This window comes from Onychostoma macrolepis, chromosome 11 (assembly GCF_012432095.1).
Source record: "Onychostoma macrolepis isolate SWU-2019 chromosome 11, ASM1243209v1, whole genome shotgun sequence".
Lineage (NCBI taxonomy): Eukaryota > Metazoa > Chordata > Actinopteri > Cypriniformes > Cyprinidae > Onychostoma > Onychostoma macrolepis.
Window position 1 is genome coordinate 12,451,607 of NC_081165.1, and position 22,963 is coordinate 12,474,569.

Genomic DNA, 22,963 nt, shown 5'->3' on the forward strand with positions numbered 1-22,963 from the left:
GAGAGGACCGATAACACGTACACACATTCTGAGGGTTTCTCACACCATCATTCATCAGTTGCTCACATGATTTTTTCCCTAATTAACCTTTAAGTTTTTAGTTACACACAAGGAGGAATATCACATTTCAGAAGAAAGAGTTATTGTGAGCTCTTTAGAATGACAGAATTAATCCAGTTTTCCATTTAATAACTAATGGAGTTTTATGGAAGCCCATTTTCGCCACATAAGAAAAAAAAAAAAAAAATTGTGTTTTGGTAAATTATAATTATGACATAAGCCATAATTATGAGATTGAGAATTAAAAATATTGCACAAGTGATAATTATGACAGTTGAGTTTGAAAGAGTTTGTCATAATTATTATTTAACATCACAATTGTTTTATCTCATAATTTAGACTTTTTATGTCATAATTATGTTATCATTTTAAAGTTTTATGTATGACTATCTCATAGTTTTGACTATTCATGTTAGAAATTCTACTTCTGTAATAATTGCTTTTATGACAATTTTGACTTTCAAGTCATAATTATGGCTTTATCTCGTAATTTTGACTTTTCGTGTTATCATTTCTACTTCTGTAATGACTGTTCTTATGACGAATCTGACTTTCATGTCAGTTGACTTTTTGTTTCCTAATTTTAAGTTTTTCATGTCACAATTATGATGTGTCATAATTTACTTTTTCTCATAATTCTTCAACATTGTTAATTACATCAAAATTATGATTTTAATATTTAACATATGCCATAATTTTAGCTTTTTATCTCATAGTTATAATTTAGTATCTCATATTTTAGACTTTTAATCTCATGATTACAATTTAATATCTTATAATTTTGATTTATGTCATAATTATGACTTTTAAGTTTTACTTTTATTTTCATGTGGTACAAATTGGCTTCCAAAAACAGCTCATGAGTTTACAAAACAGTATTGAAATGTGATCATGTACAGGTTTTCCTGTAGCAGAGTTGTTCAGAGTTTTTCGTTTGTGTGCTTGTAACTGGAGGGAAGTATGGAATCATTCTTGCAGTGTTAGTCATCCAGTGCCTCTGAGACAAACCAGACTCAGTCCCCCCTCATTCAGACCCCTTCCATCCCCTTTTTTCCTCTATCCCTTTCTCTCCTTTTTAAGGAAATATGCAAGCGTTGCCAAGAAACAAAGAAAAAATAAAAAAAAAACACAAACCCATTGCTGTTTCACGAATTCTGCCTGATTATTCTGCAGAAGTTCTTCTTCTCTGCTAACTCCACAGTGCACTGCTGCTGTCTCATTTCTCTTCACACAGTTGCTTAACATCAGAATTGTTTCCAGTCAGAATTTATCCAGAGTAACGATTAAGCTAATCAGATGAGGGAGTCGAAGCTTGGATGCAAGCTATTACTAAAAACAGGGAGATGCAGATCCTAATATCCAGACATAGACAATAAATTAAGAAAAGGGAGGTGATTTCAGTCCTAACTGCAGAAAGGGTTTGTTTTCATCTGCTATTCTAAGTAGTGATCTGGATTATAAAACTTGTAGAACTCAACGTCAGAGATAGCTCTGAAACAGATCAATGTGCATACATATTTTTGACTGTGTTTGGACTTGATATACAGTACATGCATGTATGCATATGAACATGCCACACACGAAGTGTTTAAAAGACAGGTGGAAGCTGTTGTAATTCATGTGAGTGTGTGAGGGAGAGAGCGAGAGAGTGCATGTACATCTGTAAGAGTGTGACCACGGAAATATCTGTATATGTGTGTTGGTTGTTGTGTGTACGCAGTCGAGTGTGTTACTGTTTGAGCCTTTGAATTGTTAACAAATAGCAGACCTACCAACTGAGAATCACTGTCCAATCTTCATTATCACTTTGGCATCAGTTTCACGTTTATTTTGCTTAAATGCTTAAATAAAACAGTTCCATTTGAACTGATTTTATTGGCCCTGATTTATTCCACACAAAACAGGCAATTAAAAAGAAGGCATTTAGGATCTTCATGCTTGAGCAACCATCACAATATACATATTTTTACATTTGTGACCCTGGACCACAAAACCAGTCTTAAGTCGCTGGGGTATATTTGTAGCAGTAGCTAAAAATACATTGTATGGGTCAAAATTATCCATTTTTATTTTATGCCCAAAATCATTAGGATATTAAGTAAAGATAATGTTCCATGAAGATATTTTGTAAATTTCTTACCGTAAATATATCAAAACTTAAATTTTGATTAGTAATATGCATTGCTAAGAACTTCATTTGGACAATTTTAAAGGCGATTTTCTCAATATTTTGATTTTTTGGCACCCTCAGATTCCAGATTTTCAAATAGCCAAATATTGTCCTATCCTAACAACCCATACATCAATGGAAAGCTTATTTATTCAGATTTCAGATGATGTATAAATCTAAATTTCGTCACTTAAGGTTTTGTGGTCCAGGGTTACATATAGGTATGACTTAAAGGAACTATATGTAGGCAAAGTTTTTTTTTTTTACCTTGAAATATCAATTTCAAAAACATTCTGATGGTACACTGTCTGCTTAAAAGGCGAATGGCTTCTGTTTCTTTCTCACGCTCCCCGCCAAACATCTGTTCTGGGTGTTGTTTGGTGAGTGGGTACGAAATTATGAAAATGGCGCATTGATTTACTGCAGCAACAAATGTACATGTACAGATATGCATTGCAATTATGACAGTGATATACTTACCATAGTGAATTCCACTCACTTACTGGCTTCAAAGTTGCAGAAATAGGCCAACACAAAACTACATACAGTTGCTTTAAATTGAGCTTTTTTTCAGTATAACCATCAAACTGTGTTAAAGACTTTGGGTTAATGATTGGAACAAACTTAAATGCGTAACACATGCTGCACTGAATGATACTCAATGTTCCCTGAACATTCAAAATGTCGAGTTTTTTAAAAATGTTTTCTTTTCTTTGTTACACGAACATTCAGGGAACAGTGCATTTTATCACTTTGCAGACATTATAGGAATGTTACTTAGCTGAACATCCAACTGAAATGTTAAAAAAAACTTTGCATGAAAAATGTATAAATAATGTTTTTATGCATATTTTGTGAATATTATTATTAATAACCAGATAACTTTGAATGAAGATTCTATTGACGTTACTGAAAGAATGTTTGTTCATAATTTGAGAGAACCTTGCCAGAACGTTATCCACTGTTTTGAGAACATTTTCTGTTAGCTGGGGCACTAGCATCATGGTGTTGAATCATATTTCCAGTATATTGTAGCCCATTAGAGCTAAAATAATTTATTACAGCATCTGAGTACGTGTCTTTCCCTCTCTCTTCCTCTTGCATTTGGAATATAAATGGCTTATTAATCTGGGTATACAGTATTTGTGCTAGTGATATGAAATTCTGTGGAACTTTGGAAAGTATGTGGAAGATATCTTTTCTCTCTCACTTTCTTTTTCACCTCTCTCTCTCTCTACATGGGGGAAATCCCAAATCCAGACATCCCGTTTCTCCTCACCCAGCAGTACAGGACACATATGGCATAGGCCACAGGCGGAATGAAGAGATGATCAGTAATTTCCTCTGCTCAGGTGGTGCCATATTGCTTTTGAGGTTTAGTTGTTTCATGCACTTTTTTTGTAATATGAATGCTGGCATACAGTTCAGCAGAGTGAGTTAAGTGTGCTGGGCGTGCACACACTCATGTTTATGGGAGAGTTTACTGGAATATGAATGTTTATGTAGATATCTTTTGGTGAAGGTGACTCAGTGGAGTAACTCCGTCAGTTGTGACTGGCACACGCTCTGACAGACGCCTGACTTTTAAACTTCAACAATGAAAATACAGTTTAAAAATATGACTTATCTGGTAACTATTAATGTACCTGAATTAAGCACTAGTAAAATAATTAAAATTCATTATAGTATTTAATGTGAGGCCACTGTCAATATTACTTTTTATACAAAATATAGCTGTCGCACGGTATTGGTGTCATTTCCACCACAACACTGTAATGTCCCTTTAAAAAGTTTGTGTGAAAGATTGTTTAGGTGGTTTCTATGGAAATGTTCAGTGACATCAGAGCACATGTTGGACATGGAGGGAATTTAAATTTTCATCAGCAACAAATGAAGAAAAATCAAGATAAATATTGCTTGATCAGTTAATATATTTATTCTACATCATTTCCAAACATGCTGTACCTTCAAAGGTTTTTTTTAAAAAGCTAAAAATTTTAAGTTAAATAAGAGTATTTTGCATACATGAAATGCTAATTATTAATTCAAAGCTAATCAGTGAAGCTATCTTCCATTTTTTCACAAAAAACTACAGAAATGTCATTTCCACCACACTACCCTCTGTGGTGTAAATGACAGCCTGAGGTGGAAATGACATTTATGTACAATTGATATGGATTGCGAGAGTAGATCTGTGTAATACTTTTTATATTATAATATATTACAATACTATTTATATTTATATTATGATATTATTTTTATTTCTAAATTATATTACTTTTATATTAATTGATTTCATTTTTATCTATTTTTAAGATGCCAACTAAGACAGCAAAAGAAAGGTCACAGGACATAATCTGGTACCAAACCAAGAATATCATAGGCCTTATCCCTGAGCTTGTACCAGTGACCAAACATCACACGGAAATGATTTTGTCTGTTTGGAAAGAAATCTGTGAAACGCTTAATTCAAGATTTGGCCTTGAATCACATCAAACACTCTCTCTCTCACACACATGCAAACATACATACATTCACACATTCAAGGTGCTCACAATTTTCCACATTCCACATCTCTGTTTAAATGATACAGTTTCAGGTGTTCTTTACAGTTACTCTTTACAGAAGATGAGTGTTCATTTAAGAGACCAATGAGAACATATCAAACTTTCACAATTATATGGCTTCATAATTATCTAACAATGTTGAAATTTTGATGCATCATTTATTGCTTATATTTTTGCCTTGCCATCAGTTGTGTCAGTTATTTACAGTATGCACTGTAGCCGTTCATCTGTGAGACAAATCAGTTTTATACATCAAACTCAGCACTACACTAAAAACAGGTGTGGCTATGTTTAATGACTTTGTGAATTGAGTTCACGAGTTTGCACTAACATATAATATGATTGAGCAATTAGTAAGCATAGTTGGCGTGCTATCCGGGGGGAGGGCTCCGAGGTCGGGATAGAGCCCGAACCCAGAGAACCCCCAACCCCAGGAATGGGATGAAATTAGATTAAGAGTGAGTATTTGGGGTGGAGGTGGGATGCTGGAAAACTGTCATGAAACAGAGGTGAGTTGGCCTCTGTATATATATATATATACACCTGTTGTGCTTGTTAAGGTGATTAGCTGACGAGCTCCACCTGGGCCAGACTGATTATCTGATTGTGCTCCTCTTGAACCTTATTAATAAAACATAATTTAATGAGTGTGATGTGTTTAAGACTTTTTCTAATAAATATATCTACTGTTTCTCTACATTCACGTTAATTCATTGTCATTTCCACAACACCCTGTCATTTCCATCACCACACACATTTTTAAAAAATATTTTAAAAGTTTTCATCGCAGATTAAAAGTGTATCCACAATTTATGACATCATGCTCTACTTAATATAAAAATTCAAGTTATTTATTTTCTAATAAGCTCTAACCCAAACCAATATTACATTTCAGAGTGTGACAGGTTCAGCATTTGGTCCTTAGGGCAGTTAATTTATCTCATTGACAAATGTATAATTATTGTACATTGTGGAAAAACTGGTAAAACTAGTTACAAAAATGATCTTAGACAATTCTTGAGTGGCATAAATTATTCTATTTTTAAATAACAGCTGTATATTGAGATGTGGTGGAAATGACATTTGTTCATTGCTGGTCGGACAAGATGGTACATATTAACAGTTTCTCTTGTAATCTAAGTTTGTCTTCTTACAGACCTTAAAACTAGACAAATTATTTAAACTTATGAGACTGTGTTACGTGACTTTTGAACAAGTTTTTTTATTCAACCTCACAAGGCTAAAAGTGCCCCTAGTTGAAGAAACTATAGATTAAAAAAAAAAGAATCATTTCCAGGTCATATTACCATTTTTTAATACAGGCTAATCATTAAAATTATTGGCATTCTAACATTATTTTCATGATAATTAAGCACAAATTCACATTACTGTAATGAAAAATCATCTAATTCTTATTACTGTAATATGAAAAAATCATGATATATTAATCAAATGGTAAAGTATTTATACTTTGCAAACATTAGGAATTTACAACAACAACAACAACAACAGTAGGATAGGCCTATATATATATATATATATATAGACACAGAGTATTTAACGTCTTTACTAATGACATCTGGCAGTGATTTTCCCATGCAATCTCTAGAAAACTGCAATTAGAACTAAAAAAAAAGATGCCATAACTCTTGTTTCTTTGAAATTGAACAATGGTCATTTTGCGGACAGATGCTATCCATGTGCATTTCATTAGAGCACTTCCACAGAAGAAAGCCATGTGAGAGTTCCTATTAATTCAGCACACGGTTTTTTTTTTTTTCTTCAAAAAATAAATATAATTCAATAAGATGTCCTCACTCTGGACTTTGTGAACATGTGTGGGTGATCCATATACCCCCTCCTCTTATCACCAGATATCCATCAAATACCGTGAGGAGTGGGAGTGTAGTCCATCAGTGTGGATGCACAGCGCCGCCATGCGGACAGAAGAGGCAGTGCACAGATGCTCCGTTCCGTTAGCGCTGGTGAAGGAGGGACGAGAGACTTCTGTTCAAGCTGGGAGAAGCGCAGAGGAAACTTCTCCTGCAGCTTGGCTCCTCACTCACTCCCTTATTTTGGACTTTATTCTGATTTCTGCTTTACCTAGTTCGGAATGTATGTTTGGTAACCTTAAACATAAACCAGCTCTCGAAAAGTTCTTCAGATTTCCTGATCTTGGGTGGGTAAGTGATGTCTGACTTTTATATAACTTTGCAGTGCGTTTCTGTCTCTGAAGAGTGGAAGTTTGGAAATGCTCAGGCACTTAAACTATGCACATTGTTCGGCTATTCAGTAAACTGTAAATTGTCGCTTTCTCCTTAAATTTGCCGGAAAACGATTTAGTGAAAAGAATAAACGGTTTTGCATGCTTTAATATTTGTGATTTCAAAACCCAAAGTGTGTAATCGAGGTATTTAATGTAGTTGTTCGTCCTATATGTCACGTATGAGTTTTTGGATATTTTGAGTTTAGATTATGCCTATATATTTTCGTATACTGTATATTGCATATCATATACTGTCTAATGGGCCTGAAATACAGTAGCCTACCTGGAGCTATGGTGTAATCAGTATGATAAACAAACAACCTTGATACCTAATGTAATAAAATGTAAAATAACTAAACATTTTATTTATTAATTTTTTTTAATTATAACATTATAATTATTTAGTAATTAGTCATGTCATTGGATCACCTGTGCTGATTGAATGTAAGGCGTTTGTGGCAAAAGGCCATATTTCTGATTTGTTGCAGTATTTATTTAACAGCATGCATATATCAGATCAGTTAATTTTTATAAACATGAAGGCATAGCTGAGATAATGGTTTCAAATACAAAATGCTAGTAAAACCTTACTAATTGTTGAGGATCGTTTCAGATGAATCGGCTAGTTTAATTGAAGATGCTTTGACAGTTCAGTAGTAATGAGTTAAATGTTAGTATGATTTGGCATCAGACAAACTGAGATCAGGACCAAAGAGAATATGACCTCTGATTAATTGAACAGACGATCTATTTAGAACACTGAGCAACAAATATCTGTCTCCTCTGAGACAAAAGTTGTTTTACTTTAGGGGACGGCTGGGGCTCAGAAAGTCACCTTGAGTCAGTATTGTTTTATTGGACATATTTGATATGCTAAACTGTGCAATTGTTTAAATTTGTTAATTCCAGTGATTGATATCTGACATATGGATGAGAATCCCCAGCAGTCTATCTATATACAGTAATCATGAGGGCTGTGATTGGTCCATCTTGACCAATGCTGTGAAAAGTAACAGTTGCGTGTGTATGGTGCTTTAGCAGCAGTCTGTACAATAATTCACAAATGAATAATGACATTGAAAAACTTGATTAATTTCATTAATACTACACAGTGAAAAGTAAATTATTATATTATTATAATTATAGAGACTGACACTGTATCTGAACAATTAGAAACAACTTCCGGACAAGTAAGCCACACCCTTATTTCAAGCTAATAGGGCGACTGCCCATTTTTTCCAGTTGCCTTGGTCCCGGAAGTACAAGTAGCGGTTCACAACGAGTAATTCCCATTCACTTTTTTCAGAGAGATTTTAAAACATGTGAGAAAGGCTTTATAAAACACTTTATAATCTTATAATTTAAGTGTTATAAGATGTGAACCAATCCAACCAGCTAGGTGAATGACAACATTACAAACTTTGATTTGAAGAAGGTTTGATTTGATTTGAAGAATGGTTGTCTGATTCGTCATCTTTGTGGTCATTGTTGTCAGTATTATTTAGCAACTTGTATAAAAAAAATCTTCAAAATTGAAGTTTGAAATAGAACTGTGTGATTTATGCTGTGAGACAAAACAAGAAAGTCTCTTCAGGTAACGTTGACCACGCCCTTATTTTATTCAAACGTTAAAACTCCATTGTAAAAAGTCATTGGATTTCATTAAACAAAATGCAATTTTTTTCTGGGTTTTTTAAACTACAAACTGAACAACTTTATTGCCATCCAACAACATTCAGAATCAAGACACACTCTTATTCTACAGACGGTGGATGAATCTCTTGCTCCAGTAGTATTTACACATATTGTAAACAAATGAATTAACTTGATTCCAAAAGTATGATAGCTAATTTCCAGACTGACATTAAAAAAACTATTATAGATATGCCTAAAAATCAATGGAATTAGTTTGTATTATGTATATAGTAAGGTTTTGTGGCATTCAGAATTTAATTTGTGGTGAATTTGAATTGAGGAGGCAAACAGAGGCTAGAACTGAAATTTAAATTTGAACTTAAGGACGTGTAAAATAATAATAATGAATTCAAAAGCCCTACAGACAGATTTATGGACCAAAGTGGCATATCACATTATTTCCCAGAATGCCATTGCCTCTTGAATTCCTATCTTTCAATGTTTAGTTCAACTGCTTATGGGTGTGGTCAATTCAGTTCAAATGTTTCCATTTGACAGTTAACTCTGTTTGAACATTTTCAAGAGCATTTCTATAATATATTTGACACAAATTCAATAATAATTTGTAATCTTAATTAATGAAATATTGTCTTATATTAAATTATGTAGACTTATATTACTCTTTTTTTTTACCAGTTTAGCAGTTTCTATGCCCCTTGTTAGATGGATAATGCAACTGGGCTGATGCTAAAGATTCTGTGAAACTCAATTTATGCAATTTTAGCGGTAGTAATTTTATGATTGTGCATTAGAATAATTTAAAGTGGTAAATAGTCACATTCCCCAAATTCTGGCACTGGTGAGACATGTTTTGCTTTCTTGCTAAATTAATGCAATTGATGTTTTGTAAATGTAATTGGCCTGCTAGAATATAACAGATGTCCACAGATGGGCACAGATTCTGAGCGTGTGGTGTTGTGATCATGGTCAACACATCCTGTTTGTTTGTGTGTTTAGGAAGGAGAATGAGGATGATGAGACTATCAGTCCTCCTCCTGTTGTTTGTGGGCGTTCACACACAGGGCCAGACTCCCTGCACAAGTGAGGAAATGCTTACTTCAGTAACTGATTATTCTGTAGTATTCTATGAATGCATTGTTCATTACACATGTTTTATTTAAAGATATGGATGGATGCATTCAACTGATCAAAAGTGACAGTAAAAAAAATCATAATGTTACGAAAGATTTATATTTCAAATAAATGCTGTTATTTTGGACATTATATTTACCAAAAAAAAAAAAGATTATCACAAAAATATTAAAAAAAACAACACAAGATTGATAATATTAAGTTATCAAATCAGCATATTAGAATGATTTCTGAAGCATCATGTGACACTGAAGATTAGAGTAATGATGCTCAAATATCACAATAATAAAATAAATCAATAAAAAAATCACACATTTTCTTACCCCATTAAAATGTCTTTATTGTCGCTTATGACCAATTTAATGCATTCTTACTGAATAAATGTTTGTAATTTCATTAAAAAAAAACCTTAATGATATTTTTTTTAGGATTCCTTGATAAATAGAAAGTAAAAAAGCATTTATTTAAAATATATTTTTGTACCATTATGAATGCATTTATTGTCACTTCTTGTGACCAGTTTAGTTTAATTTTATTTTATTTCTTTAAAGAAAACAAGTTACTTACCCCGTACTTTTGAATGGTAGTCAATTATATTAAGAAATATAAAGATTATTTAATATTATTTTATGTTGTTTTAATGACTTAATTTGCTGTATGTGTTCTCTCTCTCCAGCAACACCCGAATGCCCAATCGACTTGTACTTTGTCATCGACACATCTGAGACCATAGCTCTGCAGGAGAACCCACCTGGCAGCTTGGTAGACAGCATCAAAAAGTTCACCGCTGCTTTTGCTAGGAAACTAGAAAACGTTAAGTACAAAGATTTAGTTCAGATCAGCTGGTCTGTAGGAGGCCTTCACTTCTCCCAGCGGCAGGAGATCATCAGTGCCATCACCAGTAAAGATGAGTTCATCTCTAAGCTCCTAAAAATAAATTACCTGGGCAAGGGCACATACATTGACTGCGCCATCACCAACATGACCCAGCAACTGCTCCGCGCTCCGTCCAAACCCAATACCAAACGCTTTGCGGTGGTCATCACCGATGGTCACGTGACAGGAAACCCATGTGGTGGGATCAAAGTGGCAGCAGAACGAGCACGTGACGAATTCATTAAGATCTTCTCTGTCGCATCATCCAGGAACCTAGAGGAGACGGGACTCAGGGAGATCGCTAACTCACCTGCTGGAGTGTTTCGTAACAAATACATGGCGGTTGATCTCACGGGAGTGCGGCCACTCATAGTGCAATCAACAATCGATCGCATTTATGACACAATGGTAATGAAATGCCTTTAATACTTTTCTTTTGGATATGCAGTGGCATAATACCCTACAATTAAGATATTGGATGATTTTCAGAGGTATTTAATGACGAAGACACTATTTAGTACTTCATTCATATTTGTTGTGAGCTAAGAACTATTATAATAATCTTTCTATGTTCTTGTTCTTTTTACAGCTTCATCTGGCTTATCAAGAGGTGAGATCCATATCAGTGTACTTTTTTTTCATTGGGTGTCAACATGTTGCATCTCTTTCCTCAGAGCTCTCACTATATACTCCTAAAATATACTGCGCTGATCCATTATGGTGTTCCACAGGGATACATTCTTGGCCCTCTTTTGTTTTCCCTCTACATGCTCCCTTTGGGCTCAATACTCCAGAAACATACTGTAATATAAATGATCATTGTTTTGCTGACGTCCTCCAGTTATATCTTCCAATCAAACCAGGAAATTACATCATTAGATCATCTTTTTTATCCCTTAATGAAGTCAAGACCTGCATGACAAATAACTCAGCTGAATGAAAATAAGTAAAATAAAATCTGCAGCTGAATGAAAATAAAACCAAAGTGCTTGTACTGGGTCCTGCTGCTACTAGCAACTCTATTAAACCACAGTTAGGTTTCTTAAGTAATAACCTACACAATCATGCAAAAAATCTTGGAGTCCAGTTTGATGCTCGTCTCCAATTTGACAAGCATGTAAATGCAGTTGTAAAGAGTAGCTTTTTTCATCTCAGATGTAGCTCTTTGTACATTGGCCTACCTCAATCTACACTGTCTCGGCTACAGATGTTTCAAAATGCAGCAGCCAGAATGTTAATAGGAACTAAGAAAAGGGATCATATCTCTCCTATCTCTAGAGTCCTTCTTTTTGCATAATTGTGCCCCGGATTATATTTGTTATCTTCTTAGGCCATATACAGTCTCTAGGTCATTAAGATCTTGTGATATCACTCTCCATCACTGGATGCTTTTAAATCCTGCTTAAAGACTTATTTTTACTCTCAAGCATTTGAGTTGTGCTCTGAATGTACTTTAAATAGTTGGTGTTATATACATTTTAATTGTTTTTGATACTTATTTTTTTTTTAATACTTTTCTCCTCTTTTTCTCTTTTAAATTCTGATCAATTTTTATTGTGAAGCACTTTGGATCAACTATAGTTATATTAAACTTGTGCTCTATAAATGACATTTGCCTTGCCTTGCCTAAAACGAAAGGAGTTTTTCTCAGCAGTGAAACAGAAGAACCATTTTTTTTCACCTTTCAGTGAATAGTTCTTCAAAGAACCAATTTTTTTTTTTTCTCAGCGTGAACAACATTTTTAAAGTCTGAAGAACCTTTTTCCAACTCTTTTTAAATTACAATGTTTTATAATTCAGTTTTATCATTATTTTCCAGTGCTACTCTACAAAATGTTTGGAGACTCCAGGACCTCCGGGTCCAGCAGGACACAGGGGGCAGAAAGTGAGTATCTTAAAAAACTAAATTGGGTTTAAAAAGACAGCACTGACAGAAATCTTAATCAAGTAATTTCACTCTCTGTTTCTTTCTGTTTAACACTTGATCTAACGTCTTGATTATTACAGGGAGCAAAAGGAGATAATGGCGACCCCGGTTTTAAAGGTGAAAGAGGACGTCCTGTGAGTACAAACCAGTTCTATTGAATGCATTTGGTAAAACATTGCATTTCAACCAAAGACTATACTAAATCTAATGCGTATTCAGCGAGGCTCTCACACCAGTACTATTTGTATTAACTCATGTAAAAACCTACAGGGAGATCCAGGTATTGAGGGACCCATTGGACATCCTGGACCTAAAGTAAGTTCTTCATGTTCCTTAGGTGCGATTAAATGCCTAATCATAAACCAATATGTATTGATCAGACTATTCTGCATATGTTTGGCTATTTTAAGATTATAAAGTGTTTTTGCTTGGCTGATTACTAGAAGGAAGCAATATATAATTTACATTTTTTTAATTTTTATGTAAATACTGTGTTAAATGCTCAGTTCACTTCAAGCATTTCATTTCAGTTTCTGTGTACATCTAATTAGCTGTCATTAAACTTATTGCGTTTGATTTGTGCAGATTACTGTTTGTAACCACTCTCCTGTTTATTCTCATTTAGGGAGAGCCTGGTTTCAGAGGTGAAAAGGTATGATTTTCTCAATGTTATCTGTAAGATCTAATAAATATGGTCGACTTATTGGTAATGCACCAAAAACTTTACATGCAAATTATCTGTTTCAGGGAGAAATTGGAGCACAAGGGAAGAAGGTAAGTTCCTTAGACTGTTTACTTATCATTTTATATTTCTTCCAGAATCTTCCATGCTGCATCTATTTTGAAATGTTTATAAAACCTTTTTTTTTCTTTGTCTAACAGGGTGTTGCAGGAATACTGGGCCGAAATGGAACAGATGGACAGAAGGTAAGTAATAGTAAATGTGGGGTAGTGAAGTGTGGGTAGCAATAAAAATACAAAAATTAGATAAAAATTACTATTTTTTTAACAGGGAAAAATTGGCAGGATCGGCGCTCCTGGCTGCAAAGGTGACCCTGGCGACAAGGTGCGAGTCTTTTCCTTTGGGGTAACAGATACTGGTATTATGCTAGTCCATTAACAGATGAATGTGCCTTTTACAGGGTCCTGATGGCTATCCTGGAGATGTTGGAGAACCTGGTCTTCCAGGGACTCTGGGAGAAAAGGTAACTGAGAAATTGCAGAGAAAAGAAAAATTGGCATTTATGTAAAAGCCATTAATTAGGCATTGTGGTTTGAGGTGTCATGGTTTCTCACTTTCTTCTCAGGGTGATCCAGGTCGTCCAGGAAGACCAGGTCCACTTGGGTCAGCTGGAGATCCTGGACCCAAAGTAAGATTTCATAACTACAGAGATTACACTAACATTTATTATCAATCATATTGTAATGTGCTCTCTGACACCCCCTACAGGGAGAGAGAGGAAGTCCCGGATCACCTGGAATTCCTGGCCAGAAAGGATCTGCTGTATGTATTTGTTTTAATTATGGTCATTATTGTTATTTTAACATTGTAAATTAGAGATGATGTTAAAGAGAACTTTGTTTTGTTTTACAGAGTACAGCTGGAGGACCTGGACCTAAAGGCGACCCTGTGAGGAATACTTTTTCTGTTATATTCGCCTTGTAAATCTACAGTAGGTTGACTTTTGGTGATATTTACCATTGTCTTTTTAGGGACGACGAGGAGACTTTGGGTCTAAAGGCAGCACCGGAAGTAATGGGCCAAAAGGAGACAAGGTCAGTGTTGGGTTCACTGAAAATGATAACTTTACAAAGTATTGGTTCTCAGTTATCAATTAAAAAAGGTGCTTTGTAAGTGGCTCTTATTGTGTTGTAAACTCAGATTGCATGAGGGGAGACTATGTTATCTAATTTAACAGTTATATTAACAATGCCCTGATTGATTCAAATATTTATAACGTTTGACAGGGTGAACCAGGTTCTGAGGGACCCAGGGGTCTTCCGGGTGAAGTTGGCAACAAAGGATCTAAGGTAAGAGTCACTGATTTGGCTGCTTAAAAACAGGTCATTGTTGAAAATGGATTTTTATTGGTTTTATGATGAATATCACTGAAAACATAAATATTTTTCTGGCTTTCGTTACTAACTTTTAGGGCGATAACGGACTTCCAGGACCAAGAGGCCCACCAGGAGTTCCTGGAGAACCAGGCAGAAATGTAAAAATGACAAAATTCTGCTAAATGCCGTATTTGCACAGTACACACTGGCTGAAAATCTCCAAAACCAAAAACAGCTGCCTTTTTGTCTCACTGCTGACGTCAGATGATGAACTTATTTAGCTGGATGAATAACCAGCAAAGAACATGTTATATCTCTTATAGGGTTCCCAAGGTGACGCAGGTGATTCTGGCCCTAGAGGTGATCCTGGCCCTCCAGGACCAAAGGTACATCACACACAACAAATCTGATGGTTTCAAAATCAATGCTTGCATGTCTGTTGTAAATACAAGATGCTGATTCTTTTGCCGTAGGGTGATTCTGGCAGACCTGGATTCAGCTATCCTGGACCAAGGGGATCTACGGTACTGTAATGAGTTAAATTTGTACTTTTACTGAAAGAAATTTCAATTTTCAGAGCTTTAGATCATATCATATTTCATATTTTACAAATAAATATAATAAATATGTGTTTAACAGGGTGACAGGGGTGATAAAGGTGCACCTGGTCCCAGGGGAAGTAGAGGAGACTGCGGACCAAAGGGCGACCCAGGTCTAAAGGGAACTCCTGGACAGTCGGTCAGCAAAATGACTCATTTTTGTTGCACGCTTACTGTTCAGAAGTTTTTTTTATAAAATCAAAATCAAAATGAAATGCCATTTACAACCAGTTTTACTTTCACAATGTGATAATATGTTTTCATTGTGTTTCAGGGAGAGCCCGGGCCTGCAGGAGAACCTGGACCAAGGGGGCCTAGAGGAGACCCAGGAAGAGATGCAAGTTTAATTTTTAGTGCATTATAATGTTAAAATGATGTTTGGGTAGGGCTGGGTAATAAACTATATCATATCAAGATCGCAATAAAATGTATGTCTAACGATGATAAGCTCTTGAAATGGATTAATCTAACAGTCTATCACATAAATAAAGCAGAAATAAAGACAACAACAGTCGGTCAGTGCATGTTGCTAATAAGCCTGCTTGTTCTCTTTCATCTAGTATATACATTTTCAGTCTTCATTCTCAATATATGAAGGCATGTACACATGAAGTTGCTTCATTTCACAATTTAATTTGAGAAAAAATACTGTTGAACACACACACACACACACACACACACACACACATACTCTCAGACTTTTGGAGCAGCTCTGGAGATGAAGTTCATGTGTTCATATCTTCATATATTGAGGCTGCAGACACTGAACAATTATATACTATGCGAAAGAGATATATAGTCATCTGGGGCTCTAAATTAAAATTATGAACAAATATTTAATTATGAACAAACAAGTTTACATTCATTCTCAAGGTCTAACAAACATGTGGAAAGCATTTCCTTCACCATTAATGGTAAATGAATATCATGATATTGTTGACATGGAAAAAACATTTTCGGCTATATCGCCCAGCCCTACATTTGGGATATATTTTATTTATTTGGCCATAGAAAAGTCCTTAAACAACAGTAAATGGTAACATGGTAATGTTCGGCAGTGTTCATTTTTTATTAAATTATTTTAAATTGTGTCCTTAACAGGGTGACCCTGGACCAGAGGGAGATCCTGGCCTTACTGTAAGCATTAAGTAATTAAATTGCTAAAAATTACTTAATGGAAAAATGTTGAATATATACTATATATTTTCTCAGGAATGTGATGTCATGAACTACATCAGAGAGACCTGTGGATGCTGTGGTAATATTCTCATGCTGAGATTCTCATCATAAAAATAAATGGATTTCTGCAGTATATTCAGTAAACATTCTTGTCTGTTTCAGATTGTGAAAAGAGATGTGGTGCCCTGGATATAGTGTTTGTGATTGACAGCTCTGAAAGTGTGGGGCTGACCAACTTCACCCTGGAGAAGAACTTCGTGATCAACACCATCAACAGACTGGGCTCAATAGCAAAAGATCCCAGTTCTGAAACAGGTAAAACATGGGCAAGCAACATTCATGTTTACTTAAGAAAATGTCAAATTGTAGTACTTTAAAAAAAAAAAAAATGATTCTGGAATCTCTTTGAAAAAAAAAAAAAAAACAGAATTAGCTTTAAATACTTTAAGTAGCAATGCAGAACTGGTTTGATGTAATCTAACAAAATCTGTGTTTGCTAAATGTCTCAGGGACTCGAGTCGGCGTTGTCCAGTACAGTCACAATGGAACATTCCAGGCCATTCGCCTCAACGACTCCAAGATCGACTCAATGTCCGCCTTCAAAGACGCCGTGAAGAAGCTTGAGTGGATCGCTGGAGGAACGTGGACGCCTTCTGCCCTGAAGTTCGCCTACGATAACCTAATTCGCGATAGCCGTCGTTCGAAGGCTAATGTGACAGTGGTTGTGATCACAGACGGCCGGTACGATCCTCGTGATGACGACAAACTGCTCAATTACCTCTGCACAGACACCAGCATTGACGTGAATGCCATCGGTATTGGTGACATGTTTGACCAGCCGGAGGAGAACGAAAGCCTCAAGTCCATTGCTTGCAGAAAAGATGGAAGAGTCATGGGAATGAGGCGTTTCGCTGATCTGGTCGCAGAGGATTTCATCGATAGGATTGAGACTGTACTTTGTCCAGGTGAGTCCTGCCCTGACTTTACTGTTTTTAGCTTGCTGTCTTGAAATCCAGAAATAATTTTCTTTTAATTACTTTTATTTGTTTTAGATCCAGTGATCGTTTGCCCTGATCTTCCGTGTAAAAGTGGTAAGTGTTGTTGTTCATATACACAAAGATGTGTATGATTAACTCTCATAACTTTTTCTTTCAGTTAACTTAATGTATACAGTAAAATTCATATATTTATTGTTTGTATTATTTTCTTTACATAACTGCAATCTTTTTATAATTTTCTTTTTTCACAGGGTTTAAATGGATTTAAATAGGGGGAAAATACTCTATGCAATGCATACAATCAGTTTTATTTTAGTATTATTTATATACAATTATAGCATTCATTCATATTTTCAGTTAGCTTTTATTTTTTTGTTTCTTTTTTAGTTTTAGTCATGTCATGCGCTTTTGTCATTTTATTAGTTTTTGTGTTTTTTAATATTTCTAATAAGCTTTCATTTATTTTTAAGTTTTTGTTTTAGTCATTTTAGTACTTCAGCAAGCATATTTATTTCAGTTTTTTGTCAAGGCAACATTTTCAATTGTAATTTTTTAAGTTTTTCATCTAATTTTTTATTGCGCTTTATTTCAATTACCGAAAAAAAAAATTCACTTTTAGTTACCAATAACAACACTGCATACAATATTGTTCATGGCCAATTATTAGATGACATTAATAGTTGCTGTGTCAGCCAGAACAGCTAGCATGTTAATTAAAAAAAAAAAAATGTTTGGCTTATTTAAGTCATAATAATAATGTTTTTTTCTGCAAAATAATATATAATCCACAGAACTGTCTAGATTTGCAACGTAAATGAGAAACATACTGTATTTATAAAAAGTCCATTTTTATACATTAATGGTTCAGTACACATAACAAATTTTATACGTATGTTGAGTTACACATCTCATATGTATATGTTATGAATATTAATCATACACTTGTTATGTGTGATAAAGCAAGTCTCACAATGGAAATGTCACATTATCACAGCGAAGGTGTGCAAACAGTTGTTTAGTGACATTTCCTTATGAGTGTGTCAGCAAAATGCTCAATGATCAATGCAAAAGATATCAAATCAAAAACTAAAATCAATCAAAACAGCAACTAGGCACAGCCAGTTGCTAGGAGGCCCCTAAAACTATTGTTTCAACACTCACTTGCAGATGACGCCCTTGCAGAGGAGTGGAAGGACAGTCCCATCCCAACCACTGTACTAAGCGTCCCAAACTTATTCAACAATCTACAAGAGGCCAAACACCCCGATACCTACACCAAGGCTGTAGCTACATTGGCTTACGCAGCCCAGATGGCTAAACTGTCCTCTGAACCTGACAAACAGAGATGGACCGATCTGTTCATTGACTCATTTAGAGTGATCTATTCCGATATGATGGGAGACCCAAACAAAGCTCTTGGCTTGTGTTAGGAAGCATGAGATTGGGCATTTCCAAAAATTCAAACTGATAGCTTGACTAAAAGAATACACTTGGCCTCACTGTAGAGTTGTTAAGTAAAAAGCTAGCTGGTCTATGCATGAATATAGTATTTGCGTTAATAATCGAATGCTGCCAATAAAGATGTAACATTTAATTTGCAAGAAATAGCATGTAAAATATTTAACATCATGGCCAGTTATCAACCACTTACATTTGTTTTCTAGCCTCTGCTAAAAGCAATTCTATGCGACGAAAATGTGAAATGGCAATTTGCCCTTGACCTCAATGCCTGCTGCTCTGTAATCACTTTTTGCATTCAAATATGCAAAATGAACACGTTTTGAATAGATGAACCGTTTTTTCGACACTTTGCTTGCATAGCATGTTCTCATTAGCTTATCCTGTTTTGCTTGATTCCTCAGGGCTTCTAGGATTTGAAGGAATTTTGATCTTTTAGAAATGCCTTGGTGTTGTGAATATCAAAGATAGTGGTAACTGATGAATGAAGGGTTAGTTTACATTTAAAAAATTAAATTCTGTCATCATTTGCTTACCCACATTGTTCCAAACCTGAATGACTTTTTTTTCTTCAATGGAACACAAAAGGAAATGTTTTAAACAGTGATCTTTTTCTAAAAATGAAAACATAGAGTGACCAGGGGTTGTCAAACTCCAGAAAGGAAAGTAAAAACTCCATAAACGTGTTGTAAATTCATACAGGTTTTGAATGACAGAACCAGATAATGATGACTGAATTTTTTATTCTTTTACTTGATCTATTCCTTTGAAGGATCTGTAAATTAATGAACAATTCATTTTGAGACTATATTCATAACAGTTTTGCACTTTGCACATTAAGGCTGAATTCACAAGCCTGCAGCTTTGCATAGGTTAGTGAAATATCAATGGAGCTTTTTAGTGCTGCTTTACCATGGTCGACTTTCAAATACACACTATATTTTGCACAAATAATTGGTATGATAAATGAAGGATTTTTGATAAACTGCTTTACCAATGCTATAGCATATTGTTTTATTCCTAAAAAAGTAGTTCAATATTTTTTCTGGTTAAATTTATTTTCTAAATTGCCCCCAAAAGTCAATCTGCCATTTAGGCAACAGAAAGCTTTAGAGAGTATCTGACATATCTCTATAATATCATTCATGTACTACGATGGAAATTCAGTAATACTTTTTGTAGCCTCCTTATATAAATGTTAATGGCCATTTATGCTTGATGATTATCTCAGTGAATCTTTTGGAAAGGAAATACATATCAATGTGAATTAGCTATGAGCATCCTGATATTGACTAGCCGTGAGTGAAAGAAAAATGGACTAAGAATGTTTTTCAGTCTGCCATTATAGACAATGAGATTTTTCTTGGTAATGCAAGACTATGTATATTTAGTAGTAAGTATTATATATGTATACTGTATATCAGAAATGTGCAATGAAAAAATGGCAAGCTCTTGGACTGCAAGAAATGCAACTTGAATTATTTCCGACAAATAAATATCTTTAGCAATGAAACGTTTATTTTCATTAGCTTTATTTGCTCTTAAATGAACCTTATCTCTGCAAACTAACACATTTATTTTGCACAATTCATTATTTTAATTCAGGACATTTCCACCGGAGCAAATCAAGCATGTCAACCTAGACAATTATTGCTGTTTTTGTATCTTATAGAGCCAGCTGTAGCCAACTGCATCCAGCGGCCTGTTGATCTTATCTTCCTGCTGGATGGCTCGGAGCGCATGGGTCAGGAGAATTTCCGCTATGCACGTGAGTTCGTGGAGAACGTCGCTAACCGCCTGACCCTCGCCCGGGGAGACAACGATGAACGCAATGCCAGGGTGGCTCTTCTGCAGTATGGTGACGAAAACCAACATCAGTTGGCCTTCAAACTCACCAACAACTTCACCGTCATCACTGATGGCCTGGCCAACTTGAGGTACCTGGATTCTACTTCCAATGTGGGCAGCGGTATTATCTACGCTATCAACAACATCGTCACGAGCAGAGGCACACGATTGGCTAGACGAAATGCCGAGCTGGCGTTCGTCTTCCTCTCCGATGGGGTCACCAGCAACAAGAACCTGGAGGAAGGCATTAGTGCCATGCGCAGAGCAGAGGGCGTTCCCACTGTGATTGCCATGGGCAGCGACGTTGACAAAGAGATCTTAGCGAAACTATCGCTGGGAGACCAGACGGCCATTTTCAGGGATCAGGAATTTGCTAGTCTGAACAAAGCTAGCTTTTTTGAGCGATTCGTTCGGTGGATCTGTTGAGGGGTGGGGCGGGTTTTTAGTAAAGGGGTGGGGGAGGGGGGGGGCATTGGTCTGTCATAGGGTTCAGCACAATGGTTAGAATAGAACTGATGCATTTTATTACACTAAATCTATGCAATTTATGCACTTATATTGTGGTAAAAATGGTTTGCTATACAGAGTTATGACTGCTTAGGATAACCTGCAACTCTTTCATTGGATTTAACTCAATTATTTCACCTGGGGAGATGGGTTTTGGGTACAGGAAGACACTGCAGTAAACCAAGAGGCCAAGTTATTAGTAACACTCCAAAGAATATGTACTGAATGTGTATTTTGACAAAGTTGCAACTGTAGTTTTTTTTTCTGTATTTTTATTCTGAAAGGCCTCTAGCTGATTTTTTGTTTTATATATTCCTATACACAAGGTGCTAAACCAGAGTAAGACTGGAGTTTTTCCTGCATATCATTATCAGATGCACATTAGTAAAAAGTGCACTAATTCAGGGGTACAAGAATTTGAAAAAGCCACATTCATTCTGTTTCACTTAAGATAAAATTATGTCTAAAAATATTGTTAAATTTAAATTTCCATTGACTTAAAAAGGGCCTGCAGTAGCTAAAATAAATCTGTCACCTTCCACAGCACATTTACTCTTGAGCCAACACGTGCTTAGAAATCCAGTGTTTCAGATTTAACATTTACCTACAGTGAAATATAGAAGCTTCTTCACCTACACTTTAATCTACAGGATAATTATGAGACAATTATGATAAGTATTAGTACGACAATCAGTCACTTACTTCTAAGAACCAAAAAGGAGCATTTGAATATTTGACATGCTGTTGGACACTTGAATGAAGATTTCCATAGTTGCTGTCAAAAGAAATTATAGTACAATAAATCAAGCTGTGGAAACACAACTGAGGAGTCTGTGGTTTTTGTTTAAGAATCAATATTATGTCACCAGGTTTGTTTAAAATGAATGGGAATTCTATTCAATTCTACCCTAATTCTGTTATCCTACTTTTTGTTCTGTTCTGTTCTATTCTATGCTATTCTGCTCTCTTCTATTATGTATTATAGAAGCAGCTGCCTGTGGTTTTTGAGGGGCTATGGTCAGTAAATGCAAATGTTTTTTTGGGACTTTGGATTGGTCTATGAGTCAAAGTAGAAATAATTCAGTTAAAGGTCACTCTGGCCATTAGTTTAAGTCTATGAATTTTGAAGAAAATATACAGATTAGAAATGTGTGCCACTTTTGTTGTTGCATTTTTTTTAAAGGTTTATATACTTTTATATAGTTGAACAATGTTGATGAAACTGTTCCTTAACATCACAGTGGCCTCGTAAAACTAGACAGAAACTTTACTTTTGGCTTTCAGTGTCAATTCCCCTCATGTACTCCAAATTTAGCACTCATCGTGAACCAATCAAAAGACGAGCTTCTACATGAAAACAAATCGCGTTTGGTCGAGAGCGCATACCGTAGGCGGACCCCAATGACAAACAGATAACCTACACGGACTTTTCCCTTTTAAACCCCAAAACAAGACGGTTTAATTAACGTTTTAGTGGCGCTTAGCACGATGAATAGGCGTGAATGATTAGAAAACAAAAAACAACAGCTCTTAAGAAAGTGAATGCTTGTTTTAAAATAACTATAAATCTTCTGTCAGTCCCTGGATGCTGGCGAAAGATTACTGAACTTCCGGGTTTTCCTGTCACTCAAACAGCCTTACGTCATCATGTGGGCGGGCTCTC

General features: G+C 35.3%; 1 protein-coding gene across 3 annotated transcripts; it reads left to right on the forward strand.

Annotated features, from left to right (window-relative positions):
• The first annotated feature begins 6,775 nt into the window (after nt 1–6,775).
• On the forward strand, nt 6,776–22,122 carry col6a2 (collagen, type VI, alpha 2). 3 transcript variants are annotated; one of them, XM_058791862.1, is made up of 28 exons: nt 6,776–6,980; nt 9,716–9,799; nt 10,527–11,134; nt 11,316–11,336; nt 12,546–12,611; nt 12,734–12,787; nt 12,924–12,968; nt 13,279–13,305; nt 13,401–13,427; nt 13,536–13,580; nt 13,666–13,719; nt 13,796–13,858; nt 13,961–14,023; nt 14,104–14,157; nt 14,248–14,283; nt 14,367–14,429; nt 14,622–14,684; nt 14,807–14,869; nt 15,035–15,097; nt 15,185–15,235; nt 15,351–15,449; nt 15,585–15,647; nt 16,412–16,447; nt 16,523–16,568; nt 16,652–16,804; nt 16,999–17,454; nt 17,542–17,580; nt 18,655–20,605. In XM_058791862.1, the coding sequence occupies exons 2-28, from the start codon at nt 9,724–9,726 to the stop codon at nt 18,915–18,917; spliced, it is 2,697 nt and encodes an 898-aa protein (XP_058647845.1). In that variant the 5' UTR covers nt 6,776–6,980; nt 9,716–9,723; the 3' UTR covers nt 18,918–20,605. The 3 variants fall into 3 exon arrangements, with proteins under 3 accessions (XP_058647845.1, XP_058647843.1, XP_058647844.1); XM_058791860.1 differs by lacking the exon at nt 18,655–20,605 and adding an exon at nt 20,618–22,122 and having other exon boundaries at nt 6,780–6,980; XM_058791861.1 differs by lacking the exon at nt 18,655–20,605 and adding an exon at nt 20,618–22,122 and having other exon boundaries at nt 6,780–6,976.
• The last annotated feature ends 841 nt before the right edge of the window (nt 22,123–22,963 follow it).

Coding starts and splice junctions, on each gene's coding strand:
- col6a2 (XM_058791860.1), top strand. CDS start 9,724: ATGAGGATGATGAGACTATCAGTCCTCCTCCTGTTGTTTGTGGGCGTT. Junction 13,581..13,665: donor ATGGAACAGATGGACAGAAG/GTAAGTAATAGT, acceptor TTTTTTTAACAG/GGAAAAATTGGCAGGATCGG. Junction 17,581..20,617: donor TGATCTTCCGTGTAAAAGTG/GTAAGTGTTGTT, acceptor TGTATCTTATAG/AGCCAGCTGTAGCCAACTGC.